Source organism: Ailuropoda melanoleuca, chromosome 2, assembly GCF_002007445.2.
Source record: "Ailuropoda melanoleuca isolate Jingjing chromosome 2, ASM200744v2, whole genome shotgun sequence".
Classification (NCBI taxonomy): domain Eukaryota; kingdom Metazoa; phylum Chordata; class Mammalia; order Carnivora; family Ursidae; genus Ailuropoda; species Ailuropoda melanoleuca.
In genome coordinates, this window is record NC_048219.1 from 4,001,899 (window position 1) to 4,016,197 (window position 14,299).

A 14,299-nucleotide genomic window follows, 5' to 3' on the forward strand; every position below is an offset into this window, starting at 1 on the left:
GAGCCAGAGGTGGGCATGCGTGGTCACTTTCGAATTTTCCTCATACATGCAGTTGTTTTTGAATGTCCTAGTTTTTAATGTCTGGCTCCCAAAAGGGGGAATATTTGAAGGGGGGTCATCAATCCTTTAAATCCACTGGAAGTCACTTCAGCCAGAGGAGGGCCTTGTAGCAGGGGGGAGGTGCAACAATGGCTGCCCACCTCTTTCCCTCTACTTCTGTGATCAGAAGCAGCAATCAGAGATCAGAACTCAAATCCCAGATATTTGGAGGACAGGGTCCTTTTTGCCCTTGTTGGCTCCCACGAGCCGTGTAAAAGTTGCTCCAGGAGCATGTTCATAGCTGCCCGCTACATGGCTGTGGCTGGGGGATAGGTAGGTGAATTGACCAAGACCACAATTTACCATTTGAATCTTCCTCTGGAAGCTGGAGCCTTGGTAGACTCCAGACTTCTACAATAGTTCCACCAAACTCTGCCAGTGTAATTGTTGTCTAGGGCAGGAGACAGATTCCCGGTGCCTCCTCTCTGTCATCTTCCCAGAATCCTCTCTAAAGACTTCATTCCATCTCACAAAGTTCAGTGCATAGTGGTCTCATTATTATTCTCAGTATTTTCTAATTCCTTGTATGGTGTCTTCTTTGATCACTGAACTATTTTGAAGTGTTTTAAAATTTCCAAATATATAGGTTTTCTTCCGCCGAGTTTTTCTTTTGTTCCTTTAATTATGTTGCAGACATACAAGTCTGTATGACAGTGTTCCTTTGATATTTACATTTGTAAATATTCCACGTGCTTGAGAAAACAAATACTCCTCAAACTTTGGGTGAAGATTTATAAATATATCTATTAAATAAAAAACAAACAGAAAATCTGATTGGGTCTATAATTAAAGGGGCTGAACTGGTTGCCAACTCAAAAGAATGGTACTAGAAGTGAGAAGCAGAAAAACCAAAGGAATTATGTTCTTTGTTTGGCATCAAGGAGACTTGGCAAGTCCTTTTTTTTTTTTCCCCCCGAAACAAAGCTTTTCAGCTTTTCATAAGCAGTCCATAAGAAACTGGGAGAAGAAAACTACAACATGCTTTTTGGTAGAAACGATTTGACATAAAAATTTATTTATTTGATCATATTTTAAAAAGCAGGGCAGAATCACATTCATTTTCTTCATATACTACCGTAAACAGACTGAATTTCTGAGCCCCTAGTTTGCTTTGGAAACTTCCAAAGGGCTGACCACTAGCAGCCCTAGCAAGCCTTTTCCTTCTCTTCCAGGCTCTCCTCCTCCCCAAGGGGTGCTGTGACAACAGATGTTAAATACACAGCCTATGGTTGAGCTTGCCAAATCCTTTTCACCTCCTTGCATAGGCAGTAGGGTGACTTGGTTCCTTCTTTATCTGAAGTCATTGATTAAGGAGAGAGGTTTCAAACATAGAGAATGGAGGGAAGTTTCCGGAGTCCCTCCCCAGGTTAGGAATAGAAGGATGAATTCAGAGCTTAACCGGTTAGTGCCTCCTGCTGATCAGAGAGAGGTATACTAGCAATGGATCTCAGGTCTCTGACCACTGAGACATCAGTATAACGCACTCAGTTCCTTTGATTAAAATGTGTTGGAAAAGCCATCTCTGAGTAGAGAAGTAGTTTATTGCAACAATGGTGCTTTAAGAGGAAAACCAAAGCAGCATATAGGAGGCCGTTCTGCCTGAACTCCAATGATCAGTGCACTCCTGTCAGCTTTATAGTCCAACCAATCTCAACTGGCAGAGTGAAGAGTGGTAACTGGGGCAGATAAACGAGCAGACCTTCTTCTGGATCTGTGGACCACTTCAGATCTTTCTCGATCCCCAGCATTGTTATCTGCAGAAAGCAAAAGGGAATGGAGAAAAAAAACATCAGCGTGCTGAGTACAGAATATGGCTTGAACGTGATGGGAGACGGCCGCGCTGGGCCAGGGCAGGGAAGATAGTCTAGAAGGAGGGTGGTCAATATGGGGGAGACCTGGGGCAGGAAGGAAGAAGTAGAGAAGACCTCCAATTCCTTGAGGAAAGGTACCTCCCGGAGCAGACTCACAGAGGCTCCTCACCTGTGTGGTCGAGGTAGTGACGGGGGATGCAAGGTACAAGACTCCATCATCTGGCCAGTGCAGGAAAATGGCATAAACAGCTGCCCCTCTTGAGGTATACCTGGGAGAGAAGAAACGTCCGTGTCAGAAATACCCAGCTTGGGACCCTGACACATAGCCTCATATAGCCCTTCAATTATCTACCGATCCCAACACCTTGAGTCTGTCAGTGCTGCCAGGAAGGGCTACGAACTCAAACCTATCAAGGTCTGTGGGAAGAAGGCAGCCCTGTGAGACTCTTCCTGGGGCTCGCTTCCATTTTCCCTCTCTATCGGGTTGTAAGTTTTCTTTAAACATTTTTAACTCTAATACCAGTTATTTCACACCGTAGCCATTTGCCTTTTTATTCAAATCTTTTTTCAACTCCAAATCCGTGGGAAACCGCAGCGGATCCATAAGACGTGCACTGAGGCTGGGTTGGTTCTGAGAGTTCACCGCGCTTAGAGAAGAGGGTGAAAATCACTACACAGGCCTTCACCCCAAGCGGAAGGATGAACGTGTTTCCGCCGATGCAGAGGGCTATGTCCGATGGCATCACACGCACAGGGGCCTCTCACCGAACACTTGGCATGCGCCCGGTGCCCTGCTGGGCCTTTCCACAAATTCACACGCTTTACCTCCACAACCACCACAGGAAGCTAAGTATCATCACCCCATTTCACACTTGAAAAACACAGGCCCAAGGTCAAATAACAGATGCACAAATCCAAGTTTGAATCACGACTTCTCCAGGAGTTAGCTTTGTGATCCTAGGCAAGGTAGAGAGCTGCCCTGAGTCCCCTGGTCACTTGTAACGTGGGGATAATAACAGTAACCACTCAGTGGGATTGTTGAGGGGATTCCGCGAGTGGAAAGAATCTGGATTGGAGCCTTAAACATGGGTAGTGCTGTGCCAGCATGGGCTATTACTATTTTTAGGAGGCAGGGTAACAAGGTCAAGTATAGTCACAGACGCTTCATAGCTCCTCCTTTCACCAAGCCCACCATACCTCTCGCTACTCAAAGATATCCTGCTGGCTTAAGATATAAATTGGGGTAAATATTTAATAGCAAAAGCGCAGCTTTGGGGTTTCCTCAAGACAGCTCTGACCCTGGCTTGTAACACTGAGGAGCTAAGGAGATGCCAGCCGGGAAGGGGCTGCTGTCCTGTTCCGCAAGCGACAGAGGACAAGCTCACCACACAGATGTCGTGTTCTTTTCCAGTTGTACCCTCCATGGTTTCGAGGCATAGATAGCCTCCCCATTGATGCTCAGCCACTTCCCAACAGCAAGAAGCCTTTCTTGGAAGATGGGAACAATCAGCCCATCTTTAGTTGGTCCAATGTTGAGAAGGTAGTTGCCTCCCAAGCTCACAGTCTGAACCAGTTCCTGGTGAGAGCAGAAACAGTGAAATCCTAGCAAAAGGTGCCGAGACCAGCATAACGCTCAGAGCGCACAGGTATTAAGAGAAGAAAAAGAATGTAGGGCACATTCTCTCCTTGGTGAATATCCTTAACCCTTTTGAAAAGGCCCTCCATTTTTTGTCATCATAAAAGCAGGACGGGCTTACATGAGAAAACTGACAAATCCTGCTACAAGGTGGAGAAATATATTAACTCGAATTCCACGGAGTGATCACCGGCCTGCGCTTCCCCCGCTGCGGCGGGCGGCGGGGAGGGCCGTGCGTCAGCAGCACAGAGTGTGGTGGGAGCTGAGAACAAAGCACTTGGCTGTGATCCCAGGGAGCCGTGCGGACAGAGTACGGGATCAGAGGAGAGGGGTTCTGAGTGGGTGCCAGGGAGACTTGGGGGACACGGAAGAGGGATGCAGAATGTGGGACACTGTATGAAATGGGCGACATACATGTATATACTGTCCCTTTGGGAAAACGTGCTGTAAAGGGATATACTCTTCATGGCTCCTGGAGTGGTGTGGAATGCATGGTGTGTGCGCGGTGTTTACTGTGACTTCAAACAGGTACGCTTCAAGTGGACCCAGAAAAATGACATTCAGAAAATTTAAAGAACAATGTGTTATAGTACCCCAAAGACACCACACCATCAACTTTTGATATTCCCTTCTGATCTTTGCCCTGTGCAGTGGAAATATGTTTTATATAGTTGTGATAATCTGTAACTTATTTTTCACTCAAACCCTAGGCATTGACCAATATTACATTCATAAACATTTTAATGGTTAAGGAAAATCCCCAAATCTACTTAAATATCCCGTTATGGCTGCAAGAAATTAAAACCACCCACATATCCAACTGCAAATAATTTTGGGAAGAACATCTCTATATGTAAGACTTTCTTCTGTAATTACAATTATTTCCTTAGGACAGGGTTTTTTTTTTTTTAAGATTTATTTATTTATTTGAGGGGTGTGGAGGGGCAGAAGGAGAGGGAGAGAGAATCCCAAGCAGACTCCATGCTGAGCACGGGGCCTGATGTGGGGCTAAATCTTACAACTCCAAGATCATGATCTGAGCTGAAACCAAGAGCTGGAACCAACTAAGCCACCCACATGCCCCAGGACAGGTTTCAATGGGTGTGTTCAATGACCCAGGGGGTTCCAGCGACCTGCACTTCCATCCAGAGTGCTCCCACTACGCTTAGTTAGAAGGCTACCTTGAGACCGTAGTTAATGAATAACCAACTCGCAGGTGCTCTTACCGAAATGATTTCACATTCACTTGCGATGTCCCCCATCACCATGTTACGACGAAAGCCCCAGGAGACCCTGTCTATGGAGGTACACATTTCCCACTTGTGCTCTGGCAAGCTCTCTGGCTTGAATTTATCTTGACAGTTGTAGTATCCTCCATGGTGACAGGAAGTGTTCTGACCCCACCGGTCATTCACCACTACTTGATCCTACAAGAGGAGAGCACTGGGTCATCTGGTGTAAAACCACTTCATTTCCTTACATAATGCAGTTTGGCAACTTGTGTATTTGGACATAAGGAACAGACTTGGTCTAGAACGGTTTTCAACTGGGGGCTATTTTGTTCGAGAGACTTTTGGCAAAGTCTAGAGACACTTTTGGTTGCCACCGTTGGGAGGGTGCTACTGCCATCTAGTGCGTAGAGGCCAGGCATGCTGTTAAATGTCTTAGGACAAACAAGACGGCCCCCTCAAAACAAAATATCCAGCCCCAAAAGTCAATAGTGCTAAGGCTGAGAAACCCTGGTCAAGCCACATGTAATGTCAGAGCTGGGAGAACCTGTTTTAAAGATCATCTGGTAAACGACTTCTTCTCTTAAAGGAGAAATGGGGAGGAGAAGACGTGCCTGAGGTCACACCCCTGGGCAGATTTGCAGGAAGCTGGGACTGTGAATCAGGCATGTGAACCCAGGCCAGGATGCTTTCCACTACATGGCCCTGACTTTCTTTTCCTAGGTAAAGAAAAGTCAGCAAATATTTTCTTTCCTTCAAATCTTTGCTGAACTATGAGAAATCATTACCCAGGATATCTTTTTTTAAAAAAGATTTTTAAAAATTAATTTGAGAGAGAGAGAGCACAACCAGGGGGAGTAGCAGGCAGAGGGAGAGGGAGAAGCTGGCTCCTCGCGGAGCAGGGAGCTGGATGTGGGACTCAATCGCAGGACCCTGGGATCATGACCTGAGCCGAAGGCAGACACTTAACCAGGGGCACCTGGGTGGCATAGCGGTTAAGCGTCTGCCTTCGGCTCAGGGCGTGATCCCGGCGTTATGGGATCGAGCCCCATGGTCAGGCTCCTCTGCTGGGAGCCTGCTTCTTCCTCTCCCACTCCCCCTGCTTGTGTTCCCTCTCTCGCTGGCTGTCTCTATCTCTGTCGAATAAATAAATAAAATCTTTAAAAAAAAAAAAAAAAGACACTTAACCAACTGAGCCCCGCGGAATATCTCAATATTAATGATTAACACTACTATGATTCTTGTACTGGGGTATCCAAGGTGAATACAACAGTTCTTGCCCTTAGAGATCCAGCAGAGACTGGCTGAGTAGACAGATATGTGGACAATATGATATCACAGAGTTATTTCTCTCACTTAAATGGGGGATACAGATCTGGGTGGGTAGGATTCAGGTGTGACCTCACCTAATCCATGTGGATATAAGAGAAATGAAATTCCCTCTTGAGATTTAAACTGCATAACCAGCACAGATGAGATGAGGTCATAAATATTTGCATCTTATTCCCATAATTTCGTATATTAATTTTGTATATTAATTTTTGGGTGTTTTTCTCATTTATAATGTTTGCCTGCTTAACAGTTTATTTTACTTTCTCTAAGTCTCTGGGACTTCTACGAACTCCTATTCTACTATTTAAACTTAACAAGCTTTAAACCTCTGTTGTCAAAATCAAGAATTAAAGGAGAAACCGTTAACATCCACAAAGTCCCCTGGTCCCTACCACCTCCATGTCGCTACGAGTATTTAGTATTGTTGCTGCTGTCACTCTTATTACTCCAGATCTTGGCTCCTTACTCTTTCTTTTCTCATAACAGATAAATAAGAGAGAAGTCATACAATCACATGCCTTGACTGGGCTATCATTGTAGAGCCAAGAAAGAAACTCTGTAGAGTTCCAGTAAGTATCAGGACATTCCCACTCTCCATCAGACCAAATCAAGTCAGGTTCATACCTGGAAGACACGCGATGAGGACAAAGTTTGTTATCTGAATCTATTCACAGTAAAGTCTTACGGATCTATTTTGTAACAAATATTTTAAGATTTGCTCTCGTTTTGAAAGTACCATATAATTCCCATGGTGCAGACAACGTGGAAAACTAAAGAGACAAAACAACAACCATAACTCTGTTGAGGTCCCTCACATACCGCCGTTTAATACACAGTATTTTGGTACATTTCCTCCTAATCTTTTCTCAATGTCTTCTGAAGAAACAGGGTTGTAAACAGTATATAAACAATTGGGTTTCCTTGCAGCAACTAACTCCAACGAAAAGAGCGGTGCTCCAAAACCACAGAATTAAGGTTTCTGCTTTTACGATGTATGAACAACTTGGGAAACAATAGCTGTTGGCGAGGATGTGGAGAAAGGGACCCCTCTTACACTGTTGGTGGGAATGCAGGCTGGTGCAGCCACTCTGGAAAACAGGACGGAGGTTCCTCAAAAAGTTAAAAACAGAGCTACCCTATGACCCAGCAATTGTACTACTAGGTATTTATCCGAAGGAAACAAAAAGAGTGATTTGAAGGAGCACGTGCACCCCAATGTTTATAGCAGCAATGTCCACAACTGCCAAAATACGGGAAATGAAGATGTGGCATACATACACACACACACACACACACACACACACACACACACACACACACAGAGGAGTATTACTCAGCCATCAAAAAGAACGAAATCTTGCCATTTGCCAAGATGTGGATGGAACTAGAGGGTATTATGCTAAGTGAAATAAGTCAGTCAGAAAAAGACAAATACCATATGATTTCACTCATAGGTGGAATTTAAGAAACAAAACACATGAACACAGGGGAAGGGAAGCAAAAATAAAATGAGATAAAAACAGAGAGGCAAACCATAAGAAACAACTCTAGGGAACACACAGGGTTGCTGGAGGGGAGGTGGGTGGGGGATGGGGTAACTGGGGGATGGGCACGAGGGAGGGCACGTGATGTGATGAGCACTGGATGTTCTGTGCAACCAATGAATCACTAAACTCTACCCTGAACCTAATAATACACTATGTATTATCTAACGTGAATTTAAATTTAAAAAATTATCTGTGTTTTTAATCAAAAAAATGTACCAAGAGCTTGAACTAGTCCAAGAAATGCATTGTTTTGGACAACTCCCCCAAGCTCCAACCATAAAGGATCTATAGAGTCCGCCCGAGCCGCAGCCGCACCCTTCACACACGCCACTTTGAGCTCTGTGTGGCGTGAGTGTGTGTGAATGCGCGCGAGCACGCGTGTGCATGCATATACACCTATAAGGTAAGCACGATTATTTCCATTTAGAGAGCAAGAATCAGATGCTCGGCAGGGCTATTTGTTTTAGGTGATAAAAACGTACAGGTAAGAGGAGCTGGAACTCAAATGCACGTCTGCTGATGCCTGATCCTACGCGGTCCTCTGTAATCAGGACAGCAAGCAGACTCGGGAAAAGACTGCCTGTCTAAGAGGCAAGCATAATGCTGGTGGTCTGTGTTTACTGTGAACGAGAAACTGTACGAGGCACTTCACACTCATTGCCTCATTAGTTTTCGCAACAACCCTGTGGCGTATAGTATCCCCATTTCACAGATAAAGAAACTGAGATCGAGAGAGATTCAGGAGTTTATTCAAGGCCACACAGCCAGCAAGAAAAAACTGGATTTCAGATCCCGTTCTGTCTGACTCCAAGCCTCTGCTGGTCTCTTACAACCTACTGTTTCCTTAGGGAGGTCATCTGGATGCAAGGAATTTTGTTTTGGTTTTGGGCTAAAATGAGAGTCCAGGCAGAGATGGCTGCCCCTGGAGCTTTAAAGGTCCACCATCCTCTATGAGCCAGCCCCCAGGTGCAAGAAGGGCAAACTAGAAATAAAGCATGCTGAAGACTAGTGCTGAATCCCACTGTGAAAATGATCATTTTAAGAAAAATAATGATAATAACACCCTTATTCTACGCCTGGCAAAGTGACAGATACTTTTCACACGTTATTCTGAGCCCTATATCGAAGGCATTATTCCCCTACTTTACAGAGTGAGAATCTGAGGCTCAGAAGGGTGGTCCTTTAAGCCTTGTGAGTAACAAGAGCCAGGACTTAAATGCAATCTGCCAGATGCCAAATCCTGTGCGGGGTCCTTGGTGGCCATGTTGCCCCTCTCCAAGGTCCTGACAAAGAAACCAGCATGCAAGGAGGGACTGAAGTCTTGACTTTAAAACTTAAAAACCCCCATCCTTGGTTTGTTTGTTTCAATCTATAAAAGCAATACGACCACGTTATGGGAGTTTTGAACAGTAGGAGGAAAAAATATATTCTGTCTTAATGCAAACCACTATTTTCATTTTGATTATCTTATAGATTTTTTTCCACATTCCTTCCTTTCCCCTTTTCCCCCAACTTAACAGTATCCTATAAGAAACTCTGATTTCACTGATAAAAGTCATAAGGACAAAAAACTTTTTTTTTTTTTTTTTTTTTTTACCTGTTAACAAGGTCATATAGTTCTGGCATTGTTTTTGCACGGACAAAATACTGTGTTTTGAAGCCATTTTTCTTATCAAGTATGTAGAGTGGGTGGAACCATTCTAAAAGTGAGTGATAGAGTCCATAACGTATGTTCCTTAAACAGAAAAACAGAACAGCAAATGTCCATTAAACAAAGAAAAAAAATGTAGTTTAAGAAAAATCTGTGGCAGCATTTTTACGTCTCAGTGAAATTCACCAGTAAGGGCATGCGGGGGCAAGTGCGATCGCAAACCATTTCCTTAAATTATCTCGTATCATTAACTTAAACAAAATGACTGGGTTTTTGATCACACACAGGACTACTTTTTATACACAAATACCTTAACATCAAACGTCATTTTTAAAAAGATTTTGTTTATTTGACCAAGAGAGAGAGGGAGAGAGCACAAGCAGGTGGGGAGGGACAAAGGGGGAAGCAGACTCCCCGCTGAGCAGGAAGCCCACTGTGACACTCGATCCCAGGACCCCGGGATCATAACCTGATCCAAAGGCAGAGGCCTAACTGACTGAGCCACCCAGGTGCCCCTCAGATGGCATTTAAACCATCTTTTCTTTATGTCAGTTATCTCAGTAATGACACACAGTCCTTTTTAAAAACGGTTTTCTCTGTCAGTCATAAGAATACATATTGTAGAGATAATGGAAAACAGAAAAAAGTAAAAAGAATAAAACATCCCAAATCTTGTCACTAGGAAATAATCATTAGTAACATTTTCTATGTAGTTGAAATTAACAAACATGGGTTTACTGTTTCATTTATTTAAGATTTACCAATAGTTCTTAACATAAAAATGTTAAGAATTCTCAACCAAAATGAAAGAGAGTCAAAGTGACCTATTTTCATACACAATAAAACTTGTTTTGAGTTATGAATGGTGAGTGTCACAGAAACGCTGTCCTGCAGTGAGAAGTAAGGATAATATTGCAACAGCACAGATAAGACAGAAAGAATTAGATACTTCATCATATGACTTGAGGACTAAACAAAGAAGGTAAAAATCAAGGATCATAAGGTCCAGTCTAATCAACATCTGACTTTTATAGCAGGACTGTTTTGCTTTGCAGGACTTTGCGCACAGCGCTGGGAAACTGAATATTGACCAGGTCCCCAGAGTCAGCAAACGCTTTCTTTATGGGCCACATAGCATTTTAGGCTTTGCAGGCCTTGCAGTCTCTATTCCAACTCTGAAATTGTAACTTGAAAGCAGCCACAGACACAACACATAAATGAGTGGGTGTAACTGTGTTCCAACCAAACTTTATATAAACAGGTGGCTGGTCTACTCCTTCAACAGGGCATCAAGTTTACAAAATCACAATAGAGCTGAGATGGGGTAAGGTACAAATATCACATTTCCTCTCTATAGGCAATCATACCCAAAACTGTAGGTCCAAAATCAGATAACTGGGTTCAAATCCCACCTTTGCCACTTCCAAGCTATTTGATCTTGGGAAGTTACTTCTTATTAAGTGGCAAATATTAGGGAGCATTAATTAGAAGAATCAACCAAGCAGCTCCTTACCTCATTTTCTGCCTCCTTTAACTGCCACCCTTGTCAGTTCCCTCTTGACCTAGCATTCATCCAAACTTTCTCTGAATGCCCACAGAGCTGCATGCTGACAGCTAAGGGGGACACAAAGATGAGAGCCAGTCCTTCATTAGACACTGGAAAAGGCCCTGGGTTGGAAGGCCTTCCAGAAAGAATCCTTTGCAGAATGCAAATGAGGCACTGTGGTCTACATGGGGTATCCCTCACCTAAACAGGGCCGTGAACTTCTCTGATGATATCACCTTTGGTCACATGAAAAATGCCAAGAACCAAACACCGCTAATTCACAGGCCAGAGCCCGTCAGGTTTACTCACTACACGCAAACTTAGAGAACACGCAAGAGCAGAGAGGAATGACAGATCAAAAGAGAGGACAACAGAAACCATCTGTAGATACTTACCTCTTCCGGAGGGCTTTTCCCAACTCACCAACCAAATCACGATGGGGACCCACATCCTTAGAGTTCCAATTCCAAGACACAGGGCTCGGCCAGTTTGTGAAGCCTTCGTGGTGCTTTGTGGTCAGGACTACATACCTGTGGACAGCAAGACTACATAAGCAAAGGAAGCAGGTGGTGGGCCACAAGCATGAGCTTACCCAGAATGCCTGAGGCTTTTTAAAAAGGTTGGGAGAACTTGACCACAGGAAATGTACTTGCATGAGTAACTGTGTTGGTGATGCCTGGGGAGGTGCTGCAGTCACATCTCCCCGTGGGTACTGCTCCAGGAATGGAAGCAAACTTAAGGAAGCCAGAGTCCTTAGTCCCCAGCCGAGGAGAAGGCCCAGCGGGAAGGAAGGAGTAGGTAAGGGAAAAGAAGTGCACCTTAGCTCTCTCGTTCTGGAGATAACAGATAGGAAAGTAAAAGAAAAGGCCATATGAACTGCCTCTCATTTATAGAGGTGACAAAAGACCAAAAGAGCTGGGGAGAAAAGTGCAGTGTTGAAATAACACTCAACATTTCATTTGCTTGTCTGGCAGAAAAACCGACGATGCCTGCACGTGATAATTTAATCACTGGCTGGTGTGAGGAGCTCCAAGACTTGAAGGGCCACATAGTATTTCAGGCTTTGTGGGCTCCTTTCCTTTTTCTTCTTTAACCCTTTTAAAATGTAAAAATCATTCTCATCTCATGCAATTTACAGAAACAGGCAGCGGACCCCTCTCTCTGGCCACAGTTTGCAGACCCCTGGTATGGTGAAAAGAACCTTTGCTTTGGAATCATGAGATTTGGACGTAGGACATTAGTTCCCTTCCTCTTTCTGGGCTTGTCACCTGGGCCACAAAATAAGGGGTCTGGACAAAGGTTTTCCAGATTTCAATTTTTTTATTTGTAAATTAAGGATCTCTAAGGCTCCTATTAGACAGTGACCACCACCTGTGTTTATTAGAGCCTTACATTTCCATACATTTACCGGCAAATACTAAATGTCAGCTGTAAATTTTCTTTAGTACAAGAAAACTTGTCCGAGGGAAACTAAAACCCCGGAGGTGACTGAGGAGATAAGGTAAGGGTGGAAGACGGCTCTAAGCCAGGAGCTGGACAACCTCCCTGCCTCCATTCTTACCCTCCTCCAACCCGTTCCCTCCTGGCCGCCAAGCTAACTCTTCTAGAAGCTGAGGGCAACCATTCTCTGATTTCACACCTGGCAACATACTGTCCGGAAGGATTAGTCCTTCCGGACTGGCCCCAGCCTTCAACAGCCTCTCCCTTTTCCACTTCAGCACGCCACACTTTCACTTCCCTGAACCTTCCGCACAGAAGCTCCGACAGCTCTCAAAATAGTTCAAACATCTCTTGAGCACCCTCTGTGTGCAGACGAGTGAGAATCGGTCTTGTTGTCCAAGTGTACTGCGCACCAGTACTCTCTTTCCCTCCCTTTTCCTCTGGAAGATGTTAAAGCTAAAAAGAACTAATACAACCCCTTTCTATCACCACGGAAGGAGGCTGCAGGGAGGGGACAAAACGCCAGACCACTGGATGAAAATTCCGGAATCCTGATTGTCTTGATGACCTGGAAGGGACACTAAGTATCACACAGCTCGATCGTCTCGATATACGAGTAGACACCGAGGGCTTTCCAGCCCACCATCTCCCTGAAAACCTTTACTTTCTTCTAACTCCCAAGCAGACGCGCCTCCTCCGCGTGATCGGGCGTGCCACACTTAGTTCTGCATCCTTCAGGAGGCAAATCACAGGCCCCGGGGGCACCCGAAGTCAGACCGGCAGCTGAGCGACCCCGGGCGAACCGGCTCGACTCCCCCCCGCCCCCACCCCCCGCTCGGTTCCCACCTGCCCAACGTCCGCCCGAGCCCGGCAGGGGGGCTCCGCCGGTCCCCACGGCGACACTCACTTGGCCCCGGCCGCCTGGAAGAGGTCGGTCCAGGTTTCCGGGTGGAAGAAGCGCGCCGTGAACTGCGGCCCGAAGTCGGCGTAGCTGAAGCCGGGCGGGTAGTTGTCGCTCATGAACCGCTCGTACTGCGGCAGCCCCTCGCCCTTCCAGTGCCACCAGAACCACTCGCTGCCCCAGGCCGGCACCGAGAACACGCCCCAGTGCACGAACACCCCGAACTTGGCCTTGTCGAACCAGTCCGGCAGCGGCCGGGAGTCCAGACTCTGCCAGTCCGGGGTGTAGCGGCGCGCACGCTGGACCCCGCGCACGTACGCCGCCCGCAACACCAGCAGCAGCAGCAGCGGCAGGAGCAGCAGCCGCGGCCCCGGCCCCACTGCCCTCGACTTCATGTCGGCAGTCCGCGTCGCGGCCTCCAAGCCTCCGCCGCCGCCTCTTAACGCGCAGGTACGGGCCGGGCGGTTCCGCCCACTCTCACTAATGATTGGCTAGGAAGGGAAAAGGGGCGTGTCAACCCGGTTGCTTGGCAACTGTCTTCCCCGCCCGGTCGGCCGGTCCTGCAGCGCCCTCTGGCGCTCAAAGGGAGAAAAACGCAAAGCGTCGTTGACCGCGCTCCGCGGATGGACGAATGAACACTGGGAAGGGACTTCACAGCCGGGTGAAATCGTGGGGGCATGGACGGTCCAGTGCATGCCGAGAGCTGGGAGTAGTCCATTTTGCCATTGGGAGCCATAGGGGGCTTCTTGAACTGTAGTATAGAAGAGCAAGCCTGGAGGCAGAAAGGCATTGTGACAACCCTGGCAGAAACGCGGGATGGAGGGATGGGGGGAAGAAGTATTACCAGGGGAGAGGAGGGAGAAAGCTGGGCATTGAATGAGGAAGAGCCTCTGTGATCATTTTGCCTGTCTAATATTTATTGAGCTTGCTTTCGGAATTTTTTTTTTTTTAAGATTTTATTTATTTGAGAGAGAATGAGAGTGAGAGCATGAGCAGGGAGGAGGGGCGGAGGGAGAGGGAGAAGCCGACTTCCCGCCGAGCAGGGGGCCCGATGTGGGGCTTGATCGGAGGACCCCGGGATCATGACCCAAACAGAAGGCAGGCGCT

At 46.1% G+C, this 14,299-nt stretch overlaps 1 protein-coding gene across 1 annotated transcript; it reads right to left on the reverse strand.

The window, feature by feature from the left end:
• Nucleotides 1-1,081: 1,081 nt before the first annotated feature.
• On the reverse strand, nucleotides 1,082-13,635 carry FUCA1 (alpha-L-fucosidase 1). The gene is made up of 8 exons (XM_034646469.1): nucleotides 13,199-13,635; nucleotides 11,247-11,381; nucleotides 9,252-9,389; nucleotides 6,626-6,731; nucleotides 4,773-4,973; nucleotides 3,296-3,486; nucleotides 2,080-2,179; nucleotides 1,082-1,853 (listed from the first exon to the last, which is right to left on the reverse strand). The coding sequence occupies exons 1-8, from the start codon at nucleotides 13,585-13,587 to the stop codon at nucleotides 1,713-1,715; spliced, it is 1,401 nt and encodes a 466-aa protein (XP_034502360.1). The 5' UTR covers nucleotides 13,588-13,635; the 3' UTR covers nucleotides 1,082-1,712.
• Nucleotides 13,636-14,299: the final 664 nt, after the last annotated feature.

Coding starts and splice junctions, on each gene's coding strand:
- FUCA1 (XM_034646469.1), bottom strand. CDS start 13,587: ATGAAGTCGAGGGCAGTGGGGCCGGGGCCGCGGCTGCTGCTCCTGCCG. Junction 3,487..4,772: donor GTGAATGTGAAATCATTTCG/GTAAGAGCACCT, acceptor TGCTCTCACCAG/GAACTGGTTCAGACTGTGAG. Junction 1,854..2,079: donor TCACTACCTCGACCACACAG/GTGAGGAGCCTC, acceptor TGCTTTCTGCAG/ATAACAATGCTGGGGATCGA.